A 27,821-nucleotide genomic window follows, 5' to 3' on the forward strand; every position below is an offset into this window, starting at 1 on the left:
TGGAAGATCAAAGTTTATTTTCTTTTACTACCAGCATACAAAAAAAACATATTGCACATCAAACAACCAAAACAAAAATAAAAATACTCTACTAAGGACTAACATATGTAGTTTATACAGAATAAACTTTCTGGAAATTGATCTTTTCAGTAGTTCAGGTTATGTCTTAATGGACATGACTAATTCAACTTAGTGTTAACTAAAGCTATGTTTGATTTTTAAATACTGTACAGTTTAATAAATAAACCAAACAAAGCCTCAATGTAGAACAGTCACTGCCAATGTCACCCAGTATCCCTGCAGATTATGAGAATTTAACAAATGTATTCCAGTGGTCTGCAGATTTTTCCTCTACATACAGCATTTAAAAAACATGTATTAAAACAGACCAGTTTCCAGACTAAACTAATGGAGAAATTACATTTCAGTGCAAAATATTTTAGACTGCATTTCTTTCTAGTATTCCTCAGGTGAAGAAGTGGTTGCATATTATTAAAAATGTAACAAAAGCAGCTAATGCTTTCATAAAGAGTATTATGTTAGGGATCCCCCTCACATCTTTGCCATATTTTGAAAACAAAATAACATTTCCTATAGCCAGCAATTTTGTTTATTTAAATGTTACATATACTATCTCAAGGCACATCTGATGATATATTTATAACACAGTAGGTGTCAAAGTATGTTTAACATATGATTTCTTCAGGATCCCTCCCCTTTCTGTATTCCAAAATGGAGGAACTGAAAGTGCGGTGTCAAGACTGGCGATCCATATTCTATCTTTGGCAAGCTTATACAAGCACTATTTTAAATGTAATGTAAAAGAACTGTAAACTAGGAACTTCAGTTTATGAAACACCATTCAGCACTGCTTCTTCCTGATTATTTCCATCCTCTTGAACAGTAACTTTCTTTTCATCAGGACTGTGCTGTAGTTTAGAAGGCTCATCCCCAGAAGCTGTAGCAGGACCATTCACTGCTTTTTCAGAAGGGCTGTTTTCATCAATCGCATCTTTTGCCTTACAAAAACAGAATAATACAAAAATTCTGTAAAAGGATAGAGCGTGTAATCCAATTCCCTCCAGCGCATGCAGCAGCTTTGCAATAGGAAGTGGCTCTCGTCTGTGCCAGTACCCACCAGTTACAGCATCCTATTACTTAATGTTGTCATTTGTAGATTTATGTATCAGCCACTCCCATGGGAATCGTGCCAGGGCAGCCCTCAGACAGCACACCCCCAGCACGCCCAGAGTGTTTTATTTCACAATTTGCATTTTTCTAAGCCAAGGAAGAAGTTAACTGAAAAGTTGTTTTACATCCCTTTCAAATTAGATTTTGTTTACCATATAGCAGTGGATCTTTCTTATTTTGCTAAACTTGGACATAGCTTGTGGCAGTAAGGTCCATGTTACTTAGGAAGTAAAGAAATTGTGCTTTATTCAGTTCTGAATGTTATTTTTTGATATGTAATGCTACTCTGATCCTTTCACAAGAACAGATCTCACACCTATCTCTGTAACGTAAATTCTTTCTAAAATAGTTTGTGTAAGTCACTAAACGTGCTACCTAGTATCCTCTAAAAAGTATTTTGAAGATTAGTTCTCAAGACTCATCCATGCATAACTGCACATTTTATTATGTAATGCTACCTTAGTAAGTGTAATATTTTCAAATGTGCGAAGACTTAATTTGAGCATTACACTGGTTACCAAAGTCTGTAATGACAGTCTATTAGTTAATGTCAGTTCTGTTTACTCTGGACCATTTTTGCTTTTAATTATTTATTCTTGATCTCAAATGCATTTGCAGTCAAATGAGGGCGATCCAGATGAGGCATTCCTTTACTGTTTTGCTGCAGAGGAAGAGCAAAAAAAAGGAAACGTACATTAAAAAAAAATCTTCTTACCGTTTCTTTCTTGGTTTTGGCTAGTGTCTCCTTTGGAGGGTTTCTCTGTCTACTTTGAGATTCAGCTCGTGATATATAATCAGCTACTGTTACTGTTCAAGGAAAAAAAAATAATCAGTGATGCTCACATCAGAAGTCTTGTTTAGCATTAAGCTTCATATGTCTTTTCTGTACAAGTTACGCTGCAACTGGGAGAGATCTCACAAAAGGCCTTCACACAGGTATCAACTACATAGTAAGGATCAATATGTTTCTGCTGTTAATTACAATTTGCACTAAAAACAGTGGTAACATGACGATCTGAAGGTGGAATCTTAAAGTTAATAAAACTGCCGTTTTGGTTCAATTGTAAATTTTACTGGAAAATAAGGGCTTGCTGTACTGGGTCTGAAGAGATCAGACTGTGGGCTTTCAACTACAGACTGTGTTTGTCACTGGGGTTTTACTATCTCAAATAGTGAAGAATTTCACACTAATAAAATGAAGGCAAGTTAAAATATGGAAAGAATTAGGGGAAGTTCAGAGTATGGCATCACTTACGATAAAGCAGCATTCAAATCTTTGTTACTTCATGAAGCAAGTGGCAAGAGAACTCGCCCTCCTCCTGGTATTCAAAATGCAATCCGCACAGTTAACTCTGGCTTGTGGGTGGTGGGTTAATTGGGGTGTGTGTGCAGACACTCAGGGCGGCTCTGTACGAGCGAGCCTCTGCTCAAAAGCCGTCCAGCCACGTGTGCGCTGTTACGGCTGCACTTACTGGATGCTGGCCAGGGGTTTTCTGACCTCTTTTCTTCTCACCACCTCAGCACATGTTCTTGTGTCCTGGTTCTGTCTTATCCCACCCTCTTGTACCCACACCAACTGAGAGTCAATTTGATCTTTAGAATACACAGTACTGCAAATTTAAACATACACTTGTATCTTTGATGAGGTAAAGCACATTAGAGTTGGCAAGCATTATCTGTTGAACAGTACAGTCAATTGTATTTAGTATATCATGCATTCAGGTGAACTATTTGTCTGGATTTAGGAATGACTCTGTGTGAAACCTAAATCGTAATAGGAAGTACAGCACAGGAATTTTCTGTTACAATAACTGGACTTCTTACAACTGGGCCCTTGCATAATTGTCAAAACCAAGTGAGTTTCAGCACAAGGAGAATTATTTCTTTAAGTATGAGGTTTTGTACCTGGCTCCTCTAATGTAAAGATGAAGCAAGTTTTATGCATACAGTGTAAGACACCAATTCTTAATATTCATGTATGTAGCAAGAACCCAAAACATAAAGCGATATAAATAATACAACACAATAACTTGTGTACACTGTAAGCATTTGGTGGAGGGCTGGGCAGGAGTTCCTTCTGTCTTAATTTCACTCACTACACACTTAACAAATATATGAAGAGATTATTTGAGCATTTTTCACAAAGACAGTGTAACTAGCTACCAATGATCTTAGTGCTGTATTTAAAAATATTTATTACACAAACTGAAAATGGTATCTTGAACAAAGACATCAACAGGGAAAAAACCTGAGAAATCCTGTTTGGGAAATTTTGTTTTGTTCTTAGAATACTCAGATTTAAAAGAAAAATATAGCTTTTGTAAAGATGACTAACATCTCGTTATGTTGCTGGCTGAAATTAGTTTCTAAGAAGTAAAAGCTGAAATCCATTTTTGCTTTTTCTGCCTCTTTATAAACTCCTATCGCTGTTACAGAACTGGAATGTTGAGAAGTAATGGGTTACTTTGGGTTCAGGTTTCTTTAGGGGGGGCAGAGCGTTTGGGGTTTTTTTCTTCCCCCAAGTTTTAATTAGTGTAATGCAACAATTTTTTTCTTTTTAGTTAGATGTTGTATGAGCACCACAGATATAAAGAAGGCAAATATGGGTGAAATGTTGGGCCTGTCCATCTAGAAGCCCTTATGTTACTACCATAGACCATGTATGTACAAGCAGTTTCTAAACAGGGCATTATATTGAAAATCAGCTAGTTCACCTTTGATATTTCAAGTGTTAGTACACACAAAAGAAATGCAACAAGCCACAACAACAAAAAATTGGAAACATGCAATTTCATTTAAATTCCTCCTCCTTCCCACCCTCAATTTGTGGATGACTCAGAAATATTCACAAAAGCCGAGGACTGGTAGCAGCAGTTTGATCCAGGTGTGGGACTGGCAGATGCCCTGCGAGCTCCCTCACCGGGCTCTGCCGGCGCCCCCGCACCCGGCCATTCCAACTCAGGGCCTCTCAGCCAGTGCTGGAAAGGTGCTGTCACATTCGGTGCAAGTGCACGGATGCAAGTGAGCGCAGATCATGAACCTTCATGTTTGTCTTGATCCGGACCACTGAACTCAACAGCAGCGCGGCTGTTGACTTCAGCGAGAACTGGATCAGAAGCGTAACTTGTATGTCCAAGCAAGAAGTTAGACATTATAAATTAGTTTCATTAGGCAGATTAAGAACTTTTATAAGTTCTCCCAGTAGAAAAAATGTCTTTCATCTTTATCTAGTAGTCTTATTAGTCATTGAGTAACCTTTTTATATTATGCAGCTATATGGAAAACAGCAGACACAACATTCTCTCATGCTTTTGACCTGAGATTACCCACAGCTCCACTCGAATTACCTGGCTGTCTATCTTCTGCCTGACCCCTGAAGCGACGCCTGCGGCTACGATTGCGTCGCTGGGGTTTTTTGTCACTATCATCTGCAATTGCAAAGTTTACCATGAACTATTTCTGATGATTAAATAAATAAATAAATAAAATCTTCAGCAGTTTCAGCATGGGGCATTTAACATTGCTTCTATTAAAGAGACAGGCTAAGTAAGGCAGGCTGAAAGACAAACAATTTTATACTGAACGCACACACGATAATGCAAGAGGTAGATTTTACTTTTTTGCTCTTGGCTTAGGACATTTAGGCATATGCTTAATGAACTCAGATTTCATTTATTAAATAAGTAACCATATGTCAAATTTTAGCCACACAACCCATGAAAGAGCAGGGGTTTTTTCTACATTGTTAAGCAGATTATATTCTTGTCCCAGTGAGTATCAGGAGAATTTAGTGAGGGAAAGTACTTAAGCAGAAGCTGGGTAGAGACAAATGAACAGCTACTTAAGTAGCCTTCCTACACCAAGACTGAGGTTACCAAGGACAAACCAGAATGCTGATCCAGCAGCGCTGGTTCAATGAAAACAGCAATACTAATGGGAAACAAGTTAGTCTTTGGTGTCTCCGTCAGTTTTTACAAGAGAGGCATATGAAAGTACTAGCGGAGCTCTCGGTAACCTGGAGATTTCATGGCAGCGCCATGGAGGAACTCTTTCTTTAATCAGACAGCAACCTTTAACAGAACAACAATTTGTAACTAACAAAAACGAACAAGTGTTTCACTGCACTTACATGGACAACACATTTCTTGTTCTGGGACTATCATCCGACTGTTTACATACCTAAACCATTCTCATTGACAGAAGCTGTGTCAGACTCTGTCATTCCATCCATAAGAACAGCATCTTCATCAGTCCTTCGCCTGCGTGACCTCCTGCGCCGGTTACTGCTATGGTGAGATTCACTAGCGTCGGTATCCACAGTCTGGTCTGACTCTGTGTTATCGAGCAAGCTGTAAGGGTTGCTGTCCGGATCTTTAAGCACTAAACAAACGAAAAGTTTCCATCTAAGATACTGTAGTGATATGTAACTTAATTTCCAGACTGACTTAAATCTGTGTTTGAAAGTTTCAAAATACAAAGCAACCTTATGAAACGGTGTAATACACAGAACCACAGTATTTATGATTTCATACAGTTCCTCTCTGACTCTAATCTAACAGTGAGTATTCTGGAGGACCACAAGAGGCACGTGTGTTACTTCACGGCAAAGATTTCCAAGGTGACATTTAGAGAACTTTCACTCAAAACTGCTAAATGTGTAAAACGTACCTTTCACTTCATAGCAGTGTGGTACTTTTGACACTATTAAAATGTTATGAATTAGCACAGTCAAATTCCGATAAAATACAAGATAACTTCCATGCTATGATTTCTCTCATTCTGTATCTAAACACAAGCTTAACTCAGAAGACAACCACAGGGAACATGTTTTATAAACTTTGATAATATCACTATTACTTGCATGTAGTAGAGGAAGGAAATGGAGATCATGGCGAGCAGAAAAGACAAATAAAAACCTCACAACATACTGTATGACAAGAACCTATCACACAACTCTACTGACGTCCCAGTGTGTTAAGGTTATAACGTAAAAATGGAGTATTTTAAAATAGTAAGAGGTTATACAGAAGACTGCCCGGAACAAAACCCAAATTCAAAATACATTTGAAAAAGTACCAGAGCTAATGGATGACTTGCCACCACGAGGTCCACCACGCCCACGACCTCCAGATACACTACGTCCCCGTCCTCCAGGACGTCGTCTATTGTCACGTTGATGTCTGCTTTCTCGGTCATCTTCTCCTGCCAAGGACCAGTCACTAAGTTCATCTTTTCTCTCAGATTCTGTTTCAGAGGGATTAGAGAGCTCAGAGTTTGTACCTTGTACAAAAGGGAAAAGAAAATTGGAAATGAATACAAAATTTGGGATTATATTCTGGTTTCAGATTCTCACAGAAGTCTTCCAACCAGCATGGCTGGTTGTGTGTGTATCTCTCTCTCTCTCTCATAATAAATTTATTAATATACACGTATAAAATAGATAACCATACATGCACATGTAGAGCATAGGTCACCTACATTTCTAAGACTCTCAACTGAAGGTTGGTTGTAATAATGTGAGAAATAAAGTCTCAAAGATTACCAAAACTGTAACGTACATACACAGATAAATCAAGGATTAAACAGCATTTCCTGCCTTTGTGTGTACACTGCAGGCATTTGGTGCAGTTTCTAGGCAACTTCTCTGAAATTCCCAAGGACAACTTTGCCACCTTATAGCTGATGGCTGTTGCTAAGCAACCTCCTCTGGCTGTTGTAAAGCTGCTTGAAAAATTTAACTGTTTATATTAAATGGCGTCCATAATATCCCACCGTCTCTCAGCTAACCAAACCCACACAGCTTTTTACTACTTACAAATTCCACACCTGCTATTTATTTTAAGCATCCAGGAACTCTCCCTACTAACCATTCTGGAATAAAAATACGTAGACCCGTATCCTTCTAACAGGCAATTCTTGCCAGCTGGGGAGGGGAGGGGGAATTTTCCAAATGAAAGTCTGTGGGTATATAAACAAACTGAACCACCTTCATTACAGTTTAGTCAAACAATTCATTGGGAAATAGTAAACAACATCAGAATCAACCTGGCCAACAAGGCATGATCCTGGAAGCTACAGTCCGTGACAGACTAGAAAATCCAAAAGAAGAACTTGTCGGATTTTGTAATAGAAATGAGCTACGTGTAAATGATCAAGAATAACTTACTATATTGAATCAACAGAATTTTTTTTTTCCTGGAGCACCTACGCTTCTCTGAAAGCCATCTATATTCAGCTGCAGACTGTCTCCATTTGGGGAGCTGATGCTGAAGGAAAAAAGGGAATGTGCACACCTCTAGGGCAACTTAAACAAGTCAGTTCTGACCAAATTAAAAAAAAAAAAACAAAACAAACAGGATTTTTTGCTCTCTCCATTTTAAATTATTTTGCTTTACTTTTCAAAAATATGTTCATAAGATGGCCATGATCACAGACAAGCATTTATTTTCTCTCCTCTGATTGAGGAGATAATGCAAATTCCAGATATATTTTTTTAATTATGTCTCCTGAAAAGTATCTGTCGCTCTTTCTCTTTCCCAGCTTTGTATGATGTAACTACTGCCACTGAAGGACAAGATCTCACCAGAGTTCTGTTTGCTCATTTTTTCAATTTAAAACTTAACTTCAACAAGAATGTAAATCTACTTAGGTGTTTTGAGCTATGTAAAAAAAAATAAAACAGCAATTCTAAATTTTCAACCCTACCTTCACTCAACTATGCTGAACACAAAGAAATCTGGAGACAGTTATGAATTCAAAAGTATACCGAGGACTCCCCAACAGATGCTCAAGAAAACTCACCGTAACCAGATGTGTAATTGGGACCCCTGCGGCCTCTCCCTCTTCCACTGTAGGATCTGGAACCTTGCACGGAGGAGAGGGTGCTCTCGTCAGTCGTATAACCCTTTTCTTTTTCAGGAGCTCTAGCGGAAGAAGGTCTGAAACCCATACCAATCTGACGCAATTGTTCATCAATCTGGAGTCTTTCCAGTCTTAGTTGCTCTACCTCCTACATAAAAGGAAACAAAATATTGCTGATAAAGAAATGTTCTTTCCCCTCACAAAATACCATCATCAATCCAGTCCCCTTAAAAATTAGCATTCCTGTAGGAGAGTTAACACTACCTTGAAGGTGACTGCCAATAACAGAATTCACCTGTGAGTTCTGCAGTCTCTGAGTTTCAGCAGAAATCTAAGATCTTTCTCTTAAAATTACCATGCTGAAAGACTGTTTTTAGGACTTTTTAACTATGCTTTTCTAGTCAAACCACAGCTTTTCTAATCAAATTTTAAAAAGACCAAACTGACAAAGTAACATTATTCAATTTCATTCATTATTTCTTTTAAGTCAACACCACAACTCCAAACAAAGCCAGCTAATCTAAATGGATAATTGTTCTAACACTACATAGTAGTAGTGTGATACTATTAAAAATTCCATCCTACCCCAACAGAACATTAACCTCAGAACAACAGAACACTAACATAGACAAGAAAAGTTGTGTGTTGCTCCTCAAATGCCACTTAAAACACTGTTCTTTACAGTCCAGTCCTTTCAACACCAACAGTACTGAGTAACCATGACCTCCGTAGCACCTATGGGCAAGGGGCAGGTTGAAGGCACCAAACCTTAAAATCTGATATATGGAGGAACAGTTTGTGAACTGCAAATACAACCAAAGTCGTTGCTCAAAAATTCTGTTACTTCAACCAAAGTTTCCTCTACAGTTTCTTTCTTCTGAAATACACTTACCTTTAGATATGCGATGTGGTATTCTAAAAGAACTTGGACATTTCCAATGCTTTCTTTAGTACCAACAAATACAAACGGTACCATTCCCTATAGAAACAAAATGTCAAATCTCATTTTCAGGAAGAACATTATCATCAAAATAATGCTTTCCATTTAAATTATAAAAATAAATATCTCTGCTTAATTTATAAAGGTGAGCTAAACAAGCAAAGACAGTAACTGGATCTTGGGCTGCACAGATGCACTGGAAATAGCTCAGACTGGGGCGAGGGTAGGGGCTTATATGTTACAGACTTCAGACCGTCCAGCTCTCCCAACAACCTATCCTGGCAGTTGAGGTAACTGGACATAGTGTTTATATCCCCCCCCATGCAACACCACTGCTGTGTGTGTTTATCACAGTGGGTGTGCAGAGGCACCCACAGCTTACCAAAAAGTGTCCAGTGGTTAATTAAACCAACTGTACGATGAAGCACCTTTAGAAGATTTTATCTTATGTCGTTATATACTTCAAATATGTGAACATTATCAATCCCAAATCAGTTATGCAGCTAAAGTACATACAGGACAAAGATTTTTTAAAAAAAGTCTTGCTTCATCAGCAGAAAACATTTCTTGAATTGTTTCATATAAAATTTACTGCAATATATCAGTCTGAAAAAAAACCTTACAAACTGCTCTCTTGGTATCAGAAAAGTTATAAAATCGGCTTCATTAAATAAACCACAAGCATCTATCCTAGAAAACCACCCAACCCAGACACTGTATGTTTTTGTAACATGGACATCACCACCATCATAGGTTGGCCACGGGAAAAAAAAAGAGGTGCCCAGGCCAGGAAGGCTGTATGTGTGAACTGCAGAGTGCTGCAGAGAGCGATCCCACTCCCCATGCTGTAAGGTAACACTTTAACTCATTTGAGTCACGCCCCTGAAATTCTCACTTTCTGTGTAGATTCTCCTACATATTCTTTCTTAAAAGATTGAGCGTGACTGGTTTTGAAAATAAAAACCTAATCATAGGAAGAAAGAATGAAGTACTTACATCTTCCCGGGGCAGTTTATTTTCATTATCTCCTTCAATTCTCACCCTGACGACTCCAGACTTGTCTACAATCTCCTGAATCACTTTTCCATTTTTTCCAATAACTTTTCCTTCAGAGGGCAAGAATGGTTAATTTGCAGCCATGTGCAAAATATTTTAACGGGTTTCTTGATATTTTAAATTATGTGTAACATAACTAACAACCATCTGACTCTCCTTTACCATTCACTTTGTTTCAAAGTTTTCTCCTGCTTCACATACATACAAAAAAAAACCCCAAACCCAAAGAAAAGCCCACACTGTGTCAGAAGAGGTGAAACCTTCCAAAATTAAACTACGCATATGCATAGAATTACACATGTTGATGAAGACCACCACTACACGCAAGTTTCAAACAGACCCAGACTAAGAGTAAAACCTCTATTTTAAATTTATATATCAAAATTATTTGGACCCCGTGGACTCCACATGTACCCTCATTCAATCTTTCCTGGCATTTTGACAGGCATATACACTATACATTTGTTGGAAGCCTCTTAAAAGTAAAAATCAACATAATTGTTTTCTGAAAAATCACTTTTAACTTTACAACAAACATGAGTATTACCCATACTTCCCATATTATCATTAAAATATTTATTTTGACATCATGTGTGATATCTAAACCAAGAGTTTCTTCAGAACTTGTATGTTTAAATCTCAAAAAAAGTGACTCCTTTGCTCCCTTACTAAAAAATATTACCTCTTCCTTAAACTAAAGTTATGCGGAAACATTTCTTCATTGCAGCTACAGGTATCTGGCACTTAAAACATTTATGTTTACATTATGAGTAAAGGAAGGCAGAACCTCTGAAAAACAGCTGTAACAGTCAAAGCGTGTGACAGAATACTCCATAAAGAACATTCTTTACAGCAGATATCAACATGATCAAAGTAAAGTGCAAAAAACATTCAAAATTGTTTCCTTTCCTCAACAGCTAAAACAGCTCAGCAAGGGGGTTTTTGTATCTTTTTGTCTTAAAAAAACCATGCTACAGCCAATCATTCTGTATGTCTATAATTTCATTTCGCACAGTGATCCTGTTACTACTACTAAAATAAGCTGCACTCATTACAGTGTCAAACATTTTTCTATTGCTAATGGTTAGCCAGTATTTGGGAAAAAGTCCTCAGTCCTAAGGAGCTTCAGGAGCTTAAACTGGCAATTCAGTAGACAGCACTTTTCTCTCTTGGTACGGAAACTGCATTGGCATAGTGCGATACCTTCAAGTTGAGGCATTAATGATCACCACACTACTTCTAACTTGGGTGTCTTCATAAAGTGGAGCGAAACGTCTGCTTACGTGATTTGGACAAGACGTCTGCCTTTGTCATAAATTGGTATTGTAATTGTTTAAAAGTAGCATTCCAGTTAAATGCACTACTATGACTGTACCCATATAGGATTCATGGCACTATTCCCATTAAGTAGAATGCTATCCAACCCCCACCAAAACCTCAATTAGTAGATTTCGAGAAGTTCCTTGTTTCAACTAGGTTTGCTGAATGAGATTACAGGAAAAAAAAGTGTTCATGTACAAACTAACAATTAATTTGCTGAACATTAAAACAAGCTTTAACATTTAGGAGATGAGAGAATCATCGAGTTGCATCAGATAGATAATCTGCAGAGGCCCTATTAAAAAAAACAAAACACCACACAACAAAATGCTACATCTTAACTTGCTGAAGTTATAAAACCTTGAAAGTCTAATTTTTAGGAGCTTGCACATGAATTATTTAAATGACACAGCCTATAATATCCAAGCTCTAAGCCCTAAACCATAAGAGGTAAAAGCACAGCTTTTAACTTCTGCTTTGGATAATCCAAACTGCTGTGGAATCAGGTACAACAGCTGTACTCGTAACGCTCCCTGGTACCTGCGCTGCCTGTGAGCTGGGAACGCAGAGCTGCCAGACGCGGAGCACAGCAGCAGACTGAGCAGCAGAACGAGGGAAATGAGAAAGCACCCTGGGAAGGCTGGACTAGGGCAAGACGTGTTTTTCTCTTGCACGGGAACAAGAGATCAGCCCCACCTTTAGGCAGCTTATGACACAGAAACTACTGTAATATGCATTTACAAATTCGGGGAAGCTACACCTTCGTAAAACTGAAACATGGGAAAAAGGCCCATTTCTAGACTGAGCATGAGACTGGCAACCACTGCTCATTTCCACCGCAGCTCCACACCATCCAACCACCACCTCCACCAAATCTGAACCCAGGAGAAAGCAATAACATGCGAGTTGTCTTGTGTCATTCTTTCAACTCAACTGCAGTACTTCCACATTAAATTCTGGAATTTAGTTTCAGCACTTCTAAGTAGTCAATTTTACTAGAATCTGATCTTCAAACATTACCGTTAAATCAGATAGTACAAGTCTGTAATCAAACCATTTGAAGTGTTAAAATCCTGACAAACTACTGAACAATGATATATGTAATTTCTTATTAATTCCCCGATACATATAGTTTTAAAAGATTAATCACGTTCTACTTAAATGGAGAAATCAAATATTTTACTGGCAGCTAAATTTTCATGCTGATTAGGCTCCCCTTCCCCAAGTTTTAGCAGTATTACATACCAACAAGATTTCTGGGAACTTGAATAAAATCCTCCACAAACTCCAAGTAACTTCTAGCTTTTTTTACTGCATCAGCAGTCTGGAAAGGAATTAAAGAAAAAGGAGTTTACTTGTGAATGTAATATGTTAAAAATAAAACCTTGTAGCAACAGCTGCAAGCCTTCCAAACATCAAAATTACTTTCAATAAGAGAAGAATAGAGGCAAGATTAATCTAGTTTTGAACTAAATGTTAAAGAAAAATAATTGAGCAAAATGTCCAGAAACAAAATTCAGTAGCAAAGCATCAGTAATGTATAAAACAATATTTTGAAATGTCTTGAAATAACATGGGAAAAGTTATCTGCAACTTATCACAAATAAACCCCAGACATAAAATATCTTACAAATATCTTGAAGCAGTTTCTGGTAGACAGGAAAAAAAACAGCTAATTACTTTTTTTTTCCCCTCCAAAATCAAGAAACTATTTTCAAATCTAGAACTCATTTATAAAAAAAAAAAAAGTCAATGTGATAATTATCACAAAGATTCTGTACTGGAAAGAAATAAACTTGTGAGAGGTCCTACCAGCATTCACAGAAACTTCAGCTTACAAGAACACCATGTTAAAAGAAACTTTGCATGATGTATCTCATTTCACCTGACCTCGCAGTGAATGAGTAGTTCATACGGCTATGATTAGATGGGAAAGCCATAAAACTATAGCTTAACCTCTGCATTTTCCTCTAAACTGCTTTGGAAGCATCCATTTCTTCAAGAGAAACTGTGCTATCATCAATATAGTCAACAATATTTTGGATAATCCAAACTGCTGTGGAATCAGGTACAACAGCTGCACTCGTAACGCTCCCTTGTACCTGCGCTGCCTGTTTCAAACAAACTTTATTTTGCAATTTTTAATGTCATTTATAACATTCAATACGCTATTACATTTCCCAGAGGGCCACATGTGGAAAAATGGGAGAGGAGAAAACAAATTTTAGACTTCTGTGTCTCTTGACAGAATCTTTTGATTCTGTCACCTGATAAAGATAAGACATTGCCAAGGCTGAAGGGCAAGCTCTCCACAGAACTTTACAGGCTCACTGTAAGCAGTGACTTTACAGCCTTTTCCATAAGAAAGGTGTACTGATTTTTCAGAGCAGCCTAAATAAAACAGTCATTAGAAGTTCTCTCCTCTATGAAAATTCTGTTCTGTTATTCAGGATTCAAGAGAACAGAAAGAAAACAACAAAATCAGTCACAGAACCGTTGTTGTAACAGACAGACCCGTTTTGCATGCAAGTCTTGATACCAAATACTGTCTGCAAATACAGATTAATCCTCAGTGACTGAACGCTGCCAGAAGGACAGAAGCAGCTACTCCTCACAAGGCTTGCCCACCACACAGCCCACTTGTCTCTTGAGGAGAGGGACTGGCTGGGGAAAGGCCGGGAGGCTGCCCTCAGAGCACCGTGCTCTGCAGGAGAATCTGGCAGCCGTCAGACAAACGGGGGATTCAAAGGAGCAACAACACTGCAGGAAGGTACAGGAACGTGCAGACACGGCACACCAAGCCTGTTTAGAACTGACTACAGGTAGGAAGTTTTCTGTTTTCTCTACAAAAATCCTTTTGCTTCTGTTGCTCTCCTGTCTTATGCTTGACTGGAAAGTAAGCCTGAATTACACGCACCTTCAGAGAACCTCTCTCCTGTAACTGCAGGCAAATTACACTAGTGCAACCTGAACTCTGCAGTGATCACTGAAATGGTGTATGATACTAAGGAACCTGTCCTAATCATGTATCGCCCCTACATTGCAAATAATACTACAACCAAGGCACTCTCCTTCCAGAATGTTGGTTTCCGACCACAGTTCATCTACAATGTTTTTCCAAGACAGGACAGTGTCATCGGTTAGTGGGGACGACTCCTATCAATGTTCCCTTATAGCTTTATTATTAAATGACAGAAATTAAGTGACAGTTAATTGAGGCTATGAAGATACTGAAACAAGAAACAAAGCTTCAAATTAGCAACAGCAAAAGGGCAGAATTAAGGAAGGAATATCAGCATCTAGTCAGTAATGACAGCTTTTGAGCACAGTTTCCATTTTACACGAATGCCTCAGCCCTTCCACCTGTCATTTTTTAGGCAACACATGAAATGAGAGTACCACCAGCTCCTGCATATTTCAAAGCAGGGCAGTCCTAGAAGAACAAAAAAATTTATAAACCTCTATTTCTGGCTGAGGTCAAAACGCAAGCATGAGAAACATGGGCTGACTTGATTTCAAGAGAATGAAAGAAGCAATCAAGCATGGAAACCAGATGAAGACGAAGTTGTTGGGGGCATACAGACTACGCTGCGTACTCAATGCAACTGCTAACATGATCCAAACTTCAACACTCATTAGCAATTTTTCACCTCCAATAAACTCTACGAATAGGACACAATTAACTAAAGAGTTCACAATATCCTGCCTCAGAGGTATGTTTATCAATTCTCTCCCAAATAAAGATGAAGGAACAGTGACTGCTTTCACAGAAGCAGAGTCAGGATAAGAATATAAACAACTACGAGTAACCGCGGTTCTCCAATGCGCCCATAGGCATATCTACACTTCGCCACAAGCACTCAGGACTTTTGTGCGAGCACAACCTGTATGACTCATTCACACCCCAACATGAGATGGCACATAAAGGTGATTTGGACAACGTATTCTCCGTTCCTTGCAATCAGTAATTCAGAAAAGGAAAAGAAAAATAATTTCTCTCTCTCTCTCAAAATCAGTGTGCCCATGGATTAAAGACCTCAAAGAATCCCAGTTACCAGTAACTACCTTTCTAACTTTGAGTGACAGTCTACACGTCCATTCACACTTTGGTTACTTCACACAGTAGCTCATACAATTAAGACATGTCCAAGTTACCTGAAGAATATTCTTGATATATCTATTCTTTAACAGAAAGAAATGCAGGGTATTTTTCTAAACTCAGCATTATACCTTTTGCAGCAGGAGAGTTTCAAACGAGCGTCAAACAAGAACTGTATGGCTGTGGATTTTAGGGAAAATGTTTTGTAACACAGTCACTAAGGTAGGTCTAGCGGCTACACGCTGGTGGAGTGCACTCCTATTGCAAATGGTGGATCTGTCTCAGGAGTCTCACACCAGTTTCTGGGACAAGGTTTCAAAAGTCTCTCCAGCTCTTTTAGACATTCCCTAATGGAAAAAAAAAAACAAACACCAAACCAAAAATACCTCTGGGAGTCATTTGAAAAGCCTTATCTCATGCAGATAAAGACAAAGTCCTCCTAAGTCCTGATAGGGAACAATGCTTTTTCCATTGTGAAACGAGAAATAAAGAAATAAAATAAAAGGCATATTAGTCTCCTAGTTTACATGGAACTAAGCTCATGAAAGCTCCAAAGGAAAAACAAGTTTTCTTGTTTTCTCCAAAGGGAAAAAGCCTGAAAAAGCCAGGAAAAATAAGGTCTTGCTACCATTCTATCCACAGGAACGGTTATCATAAGTTAAATATCTTTAAAAAATGGCAGAAGAGGGAAGAAGCTCAAGTGTGAAGAACTGCAAAAGAATTTAATGCAATTCAATTTTACCAGTAATGAAGGTCTAACAGAAGCTTTCCTATTTCTGATAAGGCTCTCCCTTGCTGGGGAAGCACAAGGTTTCAAAAGTAGGGACAGCCACTCGCTGTCCAAGCTCTGAAGTTCACAGTATTGTGGTCTCTGTAACAAGCAGCAGTTCAGGCAGAAGTGGAAGGGTCTTGGAATCAAAGTGGTCTTGACCAGACAAAGAAAAAGTACAAACAGCATCCCATAGAGTTTAGCTTCCTTCTAATCATATAGATTTCCAGTATTCTTTAAAATTTATCTCTCTGTTCCTTCCCTCAAAGATTCTGGCCCTGAACAACAATGAAATTTTATTTGTATGCAAAACGTTAGCTATGGGAGACCCTATGACCCTGACTACAATGTCAAGGACACCGGATCACAACTCCCACACATCTCGCAGACTAAAACCGTCTGCCTGTGCATTCAGCCATTAGGGCCTGGCTGCTCGCCAGCTTCAGCCGAAAAGCGGCAAGAAGAGTAGACAAGTATACCTAGATGCTGAAACCCTTGTCACATGGAATATTTAGGTTGCCCGGCTTTTTTAGAAGCAGCTATCACTTCTAGGAAAGACAAGACTGGATGTGTCTAAAGGCATTTTTATTTAGGGGGCATCTGGTATTTATAATCATTGCTGTGCACTACTGTAAGAGGCTGGTGACAGTCATAACCTTTCCACAAGTTTCAGCATCACATCGTTCACGTTAAAGAGACTGAAACTGGAATACACCAGACATTCTACGGTGTTTGCACTTGTCTAATTCTTCTTCACAAACTATGAGATGTGATTTACTATTAGTACTAGGTCAAAGAAGGATCTGTTGCCACCCTGATACCCTAGAAGTGTTCAAGGTCTCCAAAAAAAGGACAGAGAACTTCAGAGATACTGTGGAGTACAGAAGTTCGTCCTCCCCTCAGCAGTATCAACTTCATCTGACCCCTGGATCACAACCAGCTTCTACTCCTGACATGCACAGACCACAATTCAAGACCACAGATTCCTGAAACAGTAGACAACCAAGGATTTCCAGAAGTGTTAACACTCAAGACTCAGGTGTTACCGGTACCTGTAGAGTTGGTAACATGGGATAAAAACCCTCAAGAAATGTTCTCCCAGAGCCCTGGTGACAGTGGCATCTTTGTCACTACTCTTCTGCCTCCTGAACGGACCATTGCTTTGTTCCAAAGACCAGCTACATTTCAAGGCACTTGTGAGATTTAAAGCACATCAGTTAAGAGTCACACAAATGGAATTAGCACGGAGCAAACCAGCATTATTTTGCCAAAGCCAGCATTAAATTCCCAAAATAAAAGGGTTAGAAGCAGCAGATATGTGCTTTAACACATTTGGCTAGGTCAGAGGAGCAGACACCACACAGCAAAAACCACATGAACTACAAAGAGAAGAGGAGGAGGAGGAGAACCAACAAGAACAGCAAATACAGCCTGAAGGAAAAAAAATAAATAAATCTGATCAAGTAAAATAGCAGCAAATGATACTTCTCTCAGGTTGACCAAGATGCACAGTGCAGTTACAGACTGATTAAGACAGAACGCATCTTATGGAGGTTACCACTGCAATGACATCTTATATTTCAAATACACATTGTACAAGCTGCCATAGTGTAAACAGGCACACAGACACTCAGATGACTACTCAGATATTTCCAGTTCTTAGTTCTGGGTACAGCTCTCACCACTCTAAAAGCAGATACAGAGTGAAATGCTCATCAGGTTCATACAAAGTTTCCCCCTTACCTCTCCATAGATTCTGAAAGTACCAGTGTCCTCCTCAAGTTCAATGGCAGTAACTCCTGGAACCTTTCTGGCTTGCTGTATGTTACTGCCATGCGTTCCTATAGCAAGTCCCATTAAATCTTCTCTGACTACAAATTCCTCATGAAACGCCGCAGCAAGCTGTTTTGTGCACTGAAGGGAAAACAAGATGAGACTCATCCACATGCACTCAGTGTTATGTAAAGTTATGTCCTCAGTTTCAAGCAACAAGAATTACAAGCTATGGCTTACTTCTAAGTGTTTTGTAGCTTCTTCGTTTCTTGACATAAGCATAAGTTTGGTACGAATGCTGCGCAAATGCATGTCGCTCAGTATATTCACCCTCTTCACTGTTGCTTCACTGGCAGACTACAAAAGAGAAGGAAAATGAAGTTTCATTTTTTAAGCAAATGCACATTTAAACGATAAATCAGAAACCTGTTTAAACTAAATCGTGAACATGATTTAAGTTTCCAGTACTTATATGGACATTAGTCTTCCTTAAAACAAAGCATGAGAAATTCAGCACCACCTCTACAAACCAACCATTTTCTGTTCTAACAGCATATTTTACACTAAAGATTTTGCTGCTGAATATACACAGTAACTCGTTTCCCTTGATGTTCCCCAAACAAAGAAATTAAATATCATTCTACCATATACATACTTGTCACTCACTGTCTGAACAGCAGAGCTAAGGAAATAAGCAAGGAAAACACAATTCTGGAGAATGAGGTTCAAGTAGAAAATATTAAATAAACAGAACTGTGAAGAGAAACTAATGCTGGGAAAAGTCTACGTAATAAGAGAAAACTGTCACAGAAGAATCTGAGTGAATGAATTGTTCTAATGGCTACACTGAACTGGTGCAGTTCTTCACGTGGAAACCCAGCTGTAGGTCAAAGTGCACAGTATAATATGGTACAGGGGGAAATCTACTGCTCCAGAGCAGAGTAAGCTAGAGTTAGCTTTGAGCCATCTGCGCAAATCAGTGAAATGGCACTCAGTTGTAGGTGACAAAAATCATACAAACAATGAGACTGAAAGCTGCTCCTGAATTTAGGCCATATGCAGTGCAGTACTTGTAGCCCCTCCAAAAGGCCTGCCCCCAAAGATAAAATATGAACACATCTACTTGTATTAAATCTCTCACAGTTTCCATAGCGTGACAAGTTAAACCATTTTCCATACAAACATACAGCTGGCTATATACTTCCCATAAATAACATACTGAAAATTCATGCACCATTTACATAGAAATAATTACTTACCAGTATTATTAGTTGAGCAGTTTCAGCATGATAAAAAATTCGACACGCTCCCACAGCTTTCTTGAAATCTTTATGTGCATTTTCATTAGCACACCTAAGGAGACAAAATGATTGTTATTTCAACAACCTGCATCAAAACAGAATATGTAATAATCATGACCAGAACCAAGAATGTTTCAAAAGTTTATGGCGAAGACTGTTTAGAAACTGGCAAAATTCCCATTCTCATTAACATGGTTCCAGTGCTTATTTCTCTGGGGACTCTATGCCATCATGTTTTTTTGGCAAGTCTCAGTACCAGAGGGCCACTGTGAGTGCATCACCTGTAAAAGCCCAAAGGAAGACCTGAAGCTCCCATCTCAGAACTTGCTTTTTGTCTCCACCCCAAAACCTCAGCATGGATCCCGGTCAGCACTTTCCAAACCAGCTACTGCAACCATAGCCACCCTTAAGGTTCTTCAGAGACCTGTAAATTGGCCTCTAAAATAGAAGCCAAGTAGGTTTCCCCCCCCAAGCACAGTAAATGCCTTAAAGTGTGCAGAGCTACTCACGCATCTCTCAGATCTTCAGGAACATCCACTGTGCACTTGAAAAAGGTATTCTTCTTAACAGTTTTATTTTGATTCACAGGTCGGAGTCGTTCATAAGTGACAATTTCATTGTAAGTGGCATCACAAGCAGCATATTCAATGACATAAAACTACGGAAGAATTTTTTTTTTTATTTTAATGTTAACTTCAGTAAGGAGGAACAATGACATAGTAGCATTACCAGCATCAACAAGAAAGCACAAAATATGAATATATAGACTAAAACATAAATCTGAGTTGATATAATGCTACAATTCTACACAAATGAGCCTGGACACATTTCAGTACCCGTCTGGTACCTCAGTGAAGTCAGGGCACTGTATCAGTATAATTTCAGTCCCCCATAAAAGCACCTTTAATTACTTTTTCTCATGGCCATTCCTCTTCAAATACCTACTTTAGTCCCATTCAAGTTCCAAAATTCAAAAAGTTTACTGTAGCTCTTATTCTAAAAAATACCTAATAGAGAAGCAAACATAACTCATTCTTCACAGAAACACCTGCTCTGCAACAGTTAAAAAAAAAAAAAAGGCAAATCCACCGATTCAATGTGCAAACTACCTGTGAATCATGCAAGATCGAAAGGAAAATAAAAATACCATTTGATACACACTATCCCAAATTTAGGAAGGCAACAGAACTAAGAAGATTTAATAGCTACCAATAGTCTACTCCTAAACTTCCACCCAACGCACGCAAGTATAAAGAAGCTTGTGTGCAGAGTACCCCTGAAGCCTGGCTTTGTGTTAGGCATGCAGCCTTCTCCTATCCTCACTTCCACCTGTATGCAATTTAGGAACCAAGCAGTACTTTCTCCTCTTCCTCCCTCAAAACTGGTATCTGCTTTTGTTACCACACAAAATTTACTCAAGTATCAGGAAAAAGTAAATCACTAATATCGTGACATACCTTTCCACGGGCTATTTTCCAATTTCTAGTTTTAAGTTTAGCTTAGGTATCATCCTAATCATATAAAGCTGTTTTGAAACATATCACAAACCAAGCTAAGTAATAATAATGAAAAATAAATACTAAATAGACAACTGAATTTAAGAGAACTACCACTGTATGCTTTAAAAAATTAACTCCTATAGTTAAAGATAATTCTCGTCTTAACAATCAAAAAGCTAACTATCGTTAGATACACAGCTTGTTTCTGAGTTTCACATTTACTTTGAGGAAAAGATTTGAATATGGAACCATGTTAACGACTGCACAAAGGAGCCAAAGTTGAACTGTGAGGGCTTTTTAGGGGGACAATTCCACAAAGTAACTAATTTGACAATGCTGTATAAAGACACCAGCCATCTGAGGATGAAAAAAGCTTTTTTTTTCCCCTTTCAAAAATACTAGAAAATTAAGATTTGGATAGAACTGCATTTAAATTCAGAATCAAAATATTTTCTTTTACGACTGTTTTTTTGGAAATAATCAGCATAGCAAGGTAACTGACAGTAAAATTCTAAATTTCTCTGACATGCGAGGAGCAGGTTAGCCACAAATGACAAACACTATCATTTCAATTGGTTTGTCTCCTTTTCGTTTCCTAAAAAGATGTTCATCCACAAGGATGAAGACACAGAATCTTCCTTTGATAACCGTTCACCACCACCTTGCCCTCACAGAGCTCTGCAGCAGTAACTACTTGTTGAGAGTTTTTAAACAATATCAGAAATTGAATTTATTTTTTTTCCCCTCAGCCTCACCTCCTTCACTTTTAGGAACCTAATACAGTGAAAGCATCAAAACACTCTTCCTGCCATTTCACAAAATAAAGCTTTAATGAGACTGTATCAGACACCGCCATAGCTCTACACGTAAGTGTCTGAATCTACAACGTACTTTGCAGCTGCAACTCTAACAGTCAATGTAAAACAGGAACCTGACATACGTAAAAGCAAACCAGTGTCTTTCCACTACACTCAGTAGAAATGCATACACAAAGAAGAACCCACAGCAACACACATCAACAGCTACAGCATGCTTGATTTATGGACTTTAAACAGACTTTAACCACAGGTGAAGCATACTGCTTTACTTCATTTTTAGCACCAAGTTCAATTCAGAAAGTAGGTTTATTACAAGTCCTGTTCTTATGTATGCATATAGTCTTCCAAGCAATAAAGTACTAATAATGGAAATGACTTGCTCAGCTATAAAAACACAACCCTTAGCTGTGTAATGCAGCATGGGTCATTCCAAAGCGACCACAGTGTGTAATTCTGTTTTGTCATGTTTTTGTATTTGTAGTACTTTATTCATAGTTTTTCCATCAAAGACCTGTCATATTTACTGTATTTAACATAACAGCATGAAATGAGTAGGTTTTAAAATAATTTACCTCTCCTTTCATCATTCGAACTTTTGCCAGCCACCAGCCACAAGGTTCTTGGTCATTTGCTCTAGAATAAACCTGAAAATGAAAGTAGTAAGAAGCATTGAAAGCACAAACAGACATAATTCACTTGCCTGCACATACAATAAAGAACGAACACCCCAACTTTTCAAACTTTCATTAAAATGGAACAGTATTCTACACGAAAGTAATTTTTACATAAATTATCCAGGCATGTGCTTCTTGCACAAATTTTTATTATTTTGCACTACAAGGACTGTGAACAGATTTCCTTTGCATACCTTCCTTTAGAAATTTCTGTTGAATTGTCAGTAAGACAAAACCTTGGCTCAACTCTTATTCAGGGGCAGTTCCTCACTAAATTCAAACATTTTCTTCACACTGGAAGTTCACACATAGAAGTAACTCGGCAACTAAGATTTTTGGTTTGTCCTTGGCTTGCTTGATATAGCTAGGACTACTGAAATAAACTAAGTTATCATACGACTACACATTTCTTATTTAACACCCGCTACCAAGTTCATGCAAGATCAGATATAGAACAGATGACTTCAGAAGCTTTCATTTTCCTCATCTTCTGTGAGTTTCATTTACTCCTTACACACTTCTGATATGGCAAAGCCATTTGCATGCAGACTAAACAAAGTTTTGCGATAGCAAGGAGGTAGAAAATAATTCTTTACATTTAACCTCTAACGAAGCCAACAAATAACATGTATTTCAAATAAAATAACAAGAAACCCCAACACCTATACTACATTGTTTCTACGATTTCTAACCCAAAACTATAAAGGTATCGTAAAGAAACTCATCGCTTTGATTTTAAGGAAAGTAAATTACTAAAGATAATACAACAAGCTGGGAACACTACATGCAACTTTTAATTTCCTGGTTTATTATGTCATTTCTAATTAACACTATTTCTCTGTAAAAACAGTATAATTCACACAATTTCCTACCAGATATTTCATCTGGTTTAATACTCTCGCTATTGGAAGAGCTTTATTACAGCTTCACACCAAAACCTTACCAACAGCTCCATTAAAGATTAAAAACGAAAATTACCTAAGTTTTTTTTTTTAATTCTGAAACATTCTCAGCTATTTTAAAATTTAGTTTTTGAGAAAGTTACCAATGGTAGCTCTGTAAAAAAAATAATGAAATGTCAGTTTCACTGAAAGCCTACTAAATCCACTACTCGAGACATGATCCATTTTAAAACTTCACTTTGCTAATGTACTTACAGTCATCATCACTGCCTCGAACGGACAATCAGTTATGTATCAGGACAGTTCATTAGGATAAACTCACCTCCACTTCATCTCCTTCACCAATTTCTTTCTTGATATCAGGGGGTGGAGGTAATCTGACTTCATTAAAGGGTACCTGGCGCTCTGGTTGCCAACTGAAAGTTGAAGAGAAATTACATATTTCTATAATTTTCCTGTTGTTTTTAGTTTCATTTTTAGAACTGAGTTTAGTTAAAACTCACTCTTTTCATATTATCAAGTCTGTTTCTTCATTGCTAGAAAGCAAACCTTATAAGCAAAGGAACAAAACAATCCTGTCAACACAAAAATAGTATCTGGGAAGACATTTAATGACAAAATAATTTTTAAATTAACTGAAAAATTTAACTTGACTAGGTTCAATAAACAGCTTTCATAAAACCCCAGTGAAAAGATTATTAGAGGAGGTACTTACGTTTCTACTGTTCAAGTCAAAGGCTTTATACAGATGTAAGCTTATCTTTACAGTCCACCATGGGCTTCATCCATTTCTTCACCTCATAATTAACATTTCAACTGCTTACCATCGAAGTTTTAAGTAGTCCAGGAAAATCTGACTCTAATCATTAACAAAACTTTACATTTCTACCTACAAACTTGTTAACACTCCCCAGCAAGCGTCTGGCAAACAGATTCAGTTCAAAATACACCTTTATATCTGTTTATCAATACCAATTACTAGGCATATAAAATTAAAATTTTACCTTGTTATACAAAAAGGCTATTTATTTTACTGTAGCTGGTTCATAAAGCATTTTACTTGTAGAAGTGTATGTTTTAGGTGCATTTTACAAAGACCTCTTTTTACAAAGACCTCTTACCCCTATCAGCCTGACTTACCCCTATCAGCCGCAAGATATTTTTCGTATTTGTTAATAAACCAGTGGAAAAGTGCACAGAACGCTCACTTCTCAGAATACAAGCAAACTTTTGATGGCAAAAAGTAAAAAATTGGAGCATCTCATTGATGAAATGCAAAACAAGATGTTTTAAGAAATGACTTGTGATTGGCTATAGATTACCTAAGAGGATCTGACAGAACTGACACCTAATAGTCAGAAGGATTATCCCAAGTATCTGGCACAAACTATAAAAAAAAAGGAGGTGCTTGCTTCTTACAACAGAGAAGTTTTCTTTCAATATGGCTGCTTCAGACTCCAATGGGCCTATACAAAACTGCACCTCAAGATCTAATTTTCTGTCTTATACAGTAATAAAAGTTTCCAGTTCCCGATGCTTCTGCATTCATTCTCTGCCTCCTTACCTCCAAAAAACATGTCTTAAAAGAATCAAGGGTATCTGCCCTGAGACTAATTATTTCTATGGCCACAAAATCAGCATTAGCAGTCTGTGATAGTACACCACTTTGGGAACCTTACAACAGCTGTACACAAAGACTGATTAACAATAGCAGAAAATGCAAACCAATTTAGACTGCCTTTAGCCGAGTAGATGCGCCTGCTTAGTTGGCGCTGATCACTATCACAACCGAATGATGCACTCAGGAGAGGACACTTGCCAACTTTGGTTCTACTAAAGCCCTTACAAACTTAACTCAGTAAAAAGGGTAATAACTTATCAGATTTACAACACAGAGTAATTTGACTAGAACTGTGTACACACTTCTTAATAAAATCTATTTTTGGTCAACAAAACACTCAACGTATGTGGTGGCCCATCCTTTTTGGAAGAGGGCTGCTGCTGCCAGGCTTTCTGTAAAACACATGGATACTAAACAAACGTGTTTGCCAACAATTAGACCCCTGCTGTGAACCACAGGCACTTCCTTTAGCTTACTTGGTTTCTGATGTGAAAATATATGCTTTGAAGGCAAAGAGCCTCCTGCCTTAAAGAAAAATAATATCAATGTTGAATATGAAACTGAAAACGTGTCACATCTCCTCAGACCATAGGTAGCATGAAGGACCCAATTTGTTTTTTCCGTCTGTTGGGTTTTGGGGTGGGGGTATGAAAACCTAGAAGACATAACTTCTATAATCACCTCAGCAAGCGTCAGTACAATTACGGTTGCCACCTTATCTTCTAACTATTTTTCACAAAGGCAGGGCTAGAAAACACAGGTTAGATAGAAACAAAGACTGGACTTTGCAGGGTAAACCCTAGGATTACTTCTTTCTACCCATAGGGTTTATTTTTATACATGTGTATATATGTATACACATATAAACGCACACACATATATATACACAAATACACACCCTAGAATTGTATATTCGGGATTATAAAATACTGTTTATAAACACACACTCCCTCTAGTATTACCTTTATTACCCAGCAATCTTTCTTGAAGAAAGGCTCAAAGACTAATTTACAGGTTAGTGCTGGCAGAGTTTAGTAACAATTTTCACATCAAAAGCTGACACATTTTTAGGATCTCCACCTAGCAAATGGAAAGGAAAGAGGAAAGTGGCTGTAGCTCCCAGAATATCTTAAATTAGCCCTGGAATCTCCCAGGTAATCCAGGGTGTTATCAGTCTGAGCGCTAAACAACAGGTATTCATTTGCACTTTACCATCTCATGGACTATCTTTGACTTGCCACTACAAGTCCCTAGTAGCACTGCTGTGTTTATATATTAAACAAAGAGGGCCTCACAGATAATTCTGTCTCCAGATTTACTTACAGATTTGCACTCTTCTCCACTAAAAATTTTTGGGTCTTTGAATATGTGTACATATCCAATCTATTTACTTAATAGTTAAAAAGAAAAAACAATCACCGTCAGGATACTTCTGGCTGAGAACACTGATCAGCATTCCTCAGAATACACAGATATATATACAGACATATAGAGAACTGTTTATTTAATATAAGTATTTTCCATCTTTTTCTGCTTTAGCCTCTGCCACCGATTATTATTTTAATTAAATTTGGCCATCACATCTATGGGCATTACTGACAACACCAAAAAATGTAAAGGACTAACTGATGACCTGAAGTCTGATACAGCGATTCAAGAAGGTAGTTCATGGAAACCTCACAGAATAGTGAGCCTTCTAGAACTATACCTTTCTAATGAAATCTACTTCCTCTTAATGTCAAAACAAACAAAAAACAACACCAGAAGCACAAAACCGAAATAACAGCCTAATACTCAAATGATTTTTTTTTTTTTAATAAAATACTTACTTGTTTTCAAATACAACTGTGAGGGAGTCCTCGTGAACATCTTTGATAAATCCCTAAAACAAAAACATTTTTGTTATAAGAATGCATGTGAAATCACAACAAGGCAGCAATTTCAATGCAGCCTGAAACTAAGCCACACAGCAGAGCACCACTAATACTATGGTTCCAATCTAGGGAAGTTCCAAGACACAATCCCACTGTTCGCCTGAGGTTGTTCATATTCTTAGTTGGCCACTCTAAGAAACACAGTGCACAGGGACTGTTTCAAATGACTGCTTAAATCAGACCAGCACATTTACAACTGAAAACTCACTACCAGAGTTTACTATTTTAGGTGTGCAAAACTGTTTTATGGGAACAAAATGAGACCCCCAGGCCCAGGGTAATTAGTACAATTCACAATACAACGTCAAACAGCTGTGCGTAGCACTGTTTGCTTGATAGGTGTTCTTCTCAACACAAAACTGAATCCCAAATAACTGTCCTTCAGAACAGCATGACGGCAAATTTGGATAAAGTTTGGCAATACAGGCTGCCATAATTATAGCATCATCTTTCACATACCAAATTGGGGACTGTATGAGGCCAAACACCTGTAGCACCTCACAGGGAAACAAACAGAATACAGTATTTCATGGTTTTCTGTGTCACATTATGATCATCTCCGAAACAACTGAGGGGAAATCCCATCTCCCTTTCTTTCTTTTGAAAAACAAAGAGTTTCTTTAGGGGGCACCGATTATGTAAAAAGACAAAGAATAACCTGATAGATACAGTTTTCCTCAAGTATCCACGCAGAAATTAAGTTCCTATATGTCTTATTTAAGGAAGGCAGGCATGTTCCAAAAAAAAAAAAAAAAAGCAGCAGATAAAGGGACAAGAAAGACCTTTCAAACTACTCCTGATTTTGCTATAGCCTGGTGTTTGCCCAAGCAGAGGAGGTCAAGGAGGAACCTGCGGTTTTAGAGGAGTAAGAGTTGCACAGCTATGTTAAGAGAAGTTCCAGGAAATCTGCTGAATGGATTATATCCATTTAAGAAACTGCCAACTGAAGAGGTCGAAGAACGTGTCAACTGTGCAAGGAGCAACTAGCCTGCAGAGGTATTATGTGTCAGCTCAGGGAAAGATAAATTTTGACACAGGAGATCCCTCAATGTAACGACAGACA

At 38.0% G+C, this 27,821-nt stretch overlaps 1 protein-coding gene across 4 annotated transcripts; it reads right to left on the reverse strand.

Annotated features, from left to right (window-relative positions):
- Window positions 1–26,702, reverse strand: FXR1 (fragile X mental retardation, autosomal homolog 1). 4 transcript variants are annotated; one of them, XM_009895304.1, is made up of 17 exons: window positions 26,654–26,702; window positions 23,526–23,619; window positions 22,200–22,271; window positions 19,820–19,968; window positions 19,269–19,362; window positions 18,250–18,366; window positions 17,980–18,150; window positions 12,614–12,692; window positions 9,989–10,098; window positions 8,945–9,031; window positions 8,143–8,200; window positions 7,993–8,055; window positions 6,268–6,471; window positions 5,371–5,571; window positions 4,539–4,619; window positions 1,907–1,998; window positions 1–1,019 (listed from the first exon to the last, which is right to left on the reverse strand). In XM_009895304.1, the coding sequence occupies exons 3-17, from the start codon at window positions 22,212–22,214 to the stop codon at window positions 849–851; spliced, it is 1,692 nt and encodes a 563-aa protein (XP_009893606.1). In that variant the 5' UTR covers window positions 22,215–22,271; window positions 23,526–23,619; window positions 26,654–26,702; the 3' UTR covers window positions 1–848. The 4 variants fall into 4 exon arrangements, with proteins under 4 accessions (XP_009893606.1, XP_009893605.1, XP_009893603.1 ...); XM_009895303.1 differs by lacking the exon at window positions 4,539–4,619; XM_009895301.1 differs by having other exon boundaries at window positions 7,993–8,200.
- Between the last annotated feature and the right edge of the window lie 1,119 nt (window positions 26,703–27,821).

Source organism: Charadrius vociferus, unplaced genomic scaffold (genome assembly GCF_000708025.1).
Source record: "Charadrius vociferus isolate BGI_N301 unplaced genomic scaffold, ASM70802v2 scaffold311, whole genome shotgun sequence".
Lineage (NCBI taxonomy): Eukaryota > Metazoa > Chordata > Aves > Charadriiformes > Charadriidae > Charadrius > Charadrius vociferus.

Excerpts from the sequence above, each read along its gene's own strand:
- FXR1 (XM_009895301.1), bottom strand. Across the intron at positions 10,099-12,613 it reads AGTTCCCAGAAATCTTGTTG|GAAAAGTTATTGGAAAAAAT; the intron begins GTATGTAATACT and ends TGCCCTCTGAAG. Across the intron at positions 6,472-7,992 it reads CAATTACACATCTGGTTACG|GTACAAACTCTGAGCTCTCT; the intron begins GTGAGTTTTCTT and ends CTTTTGTACAAG.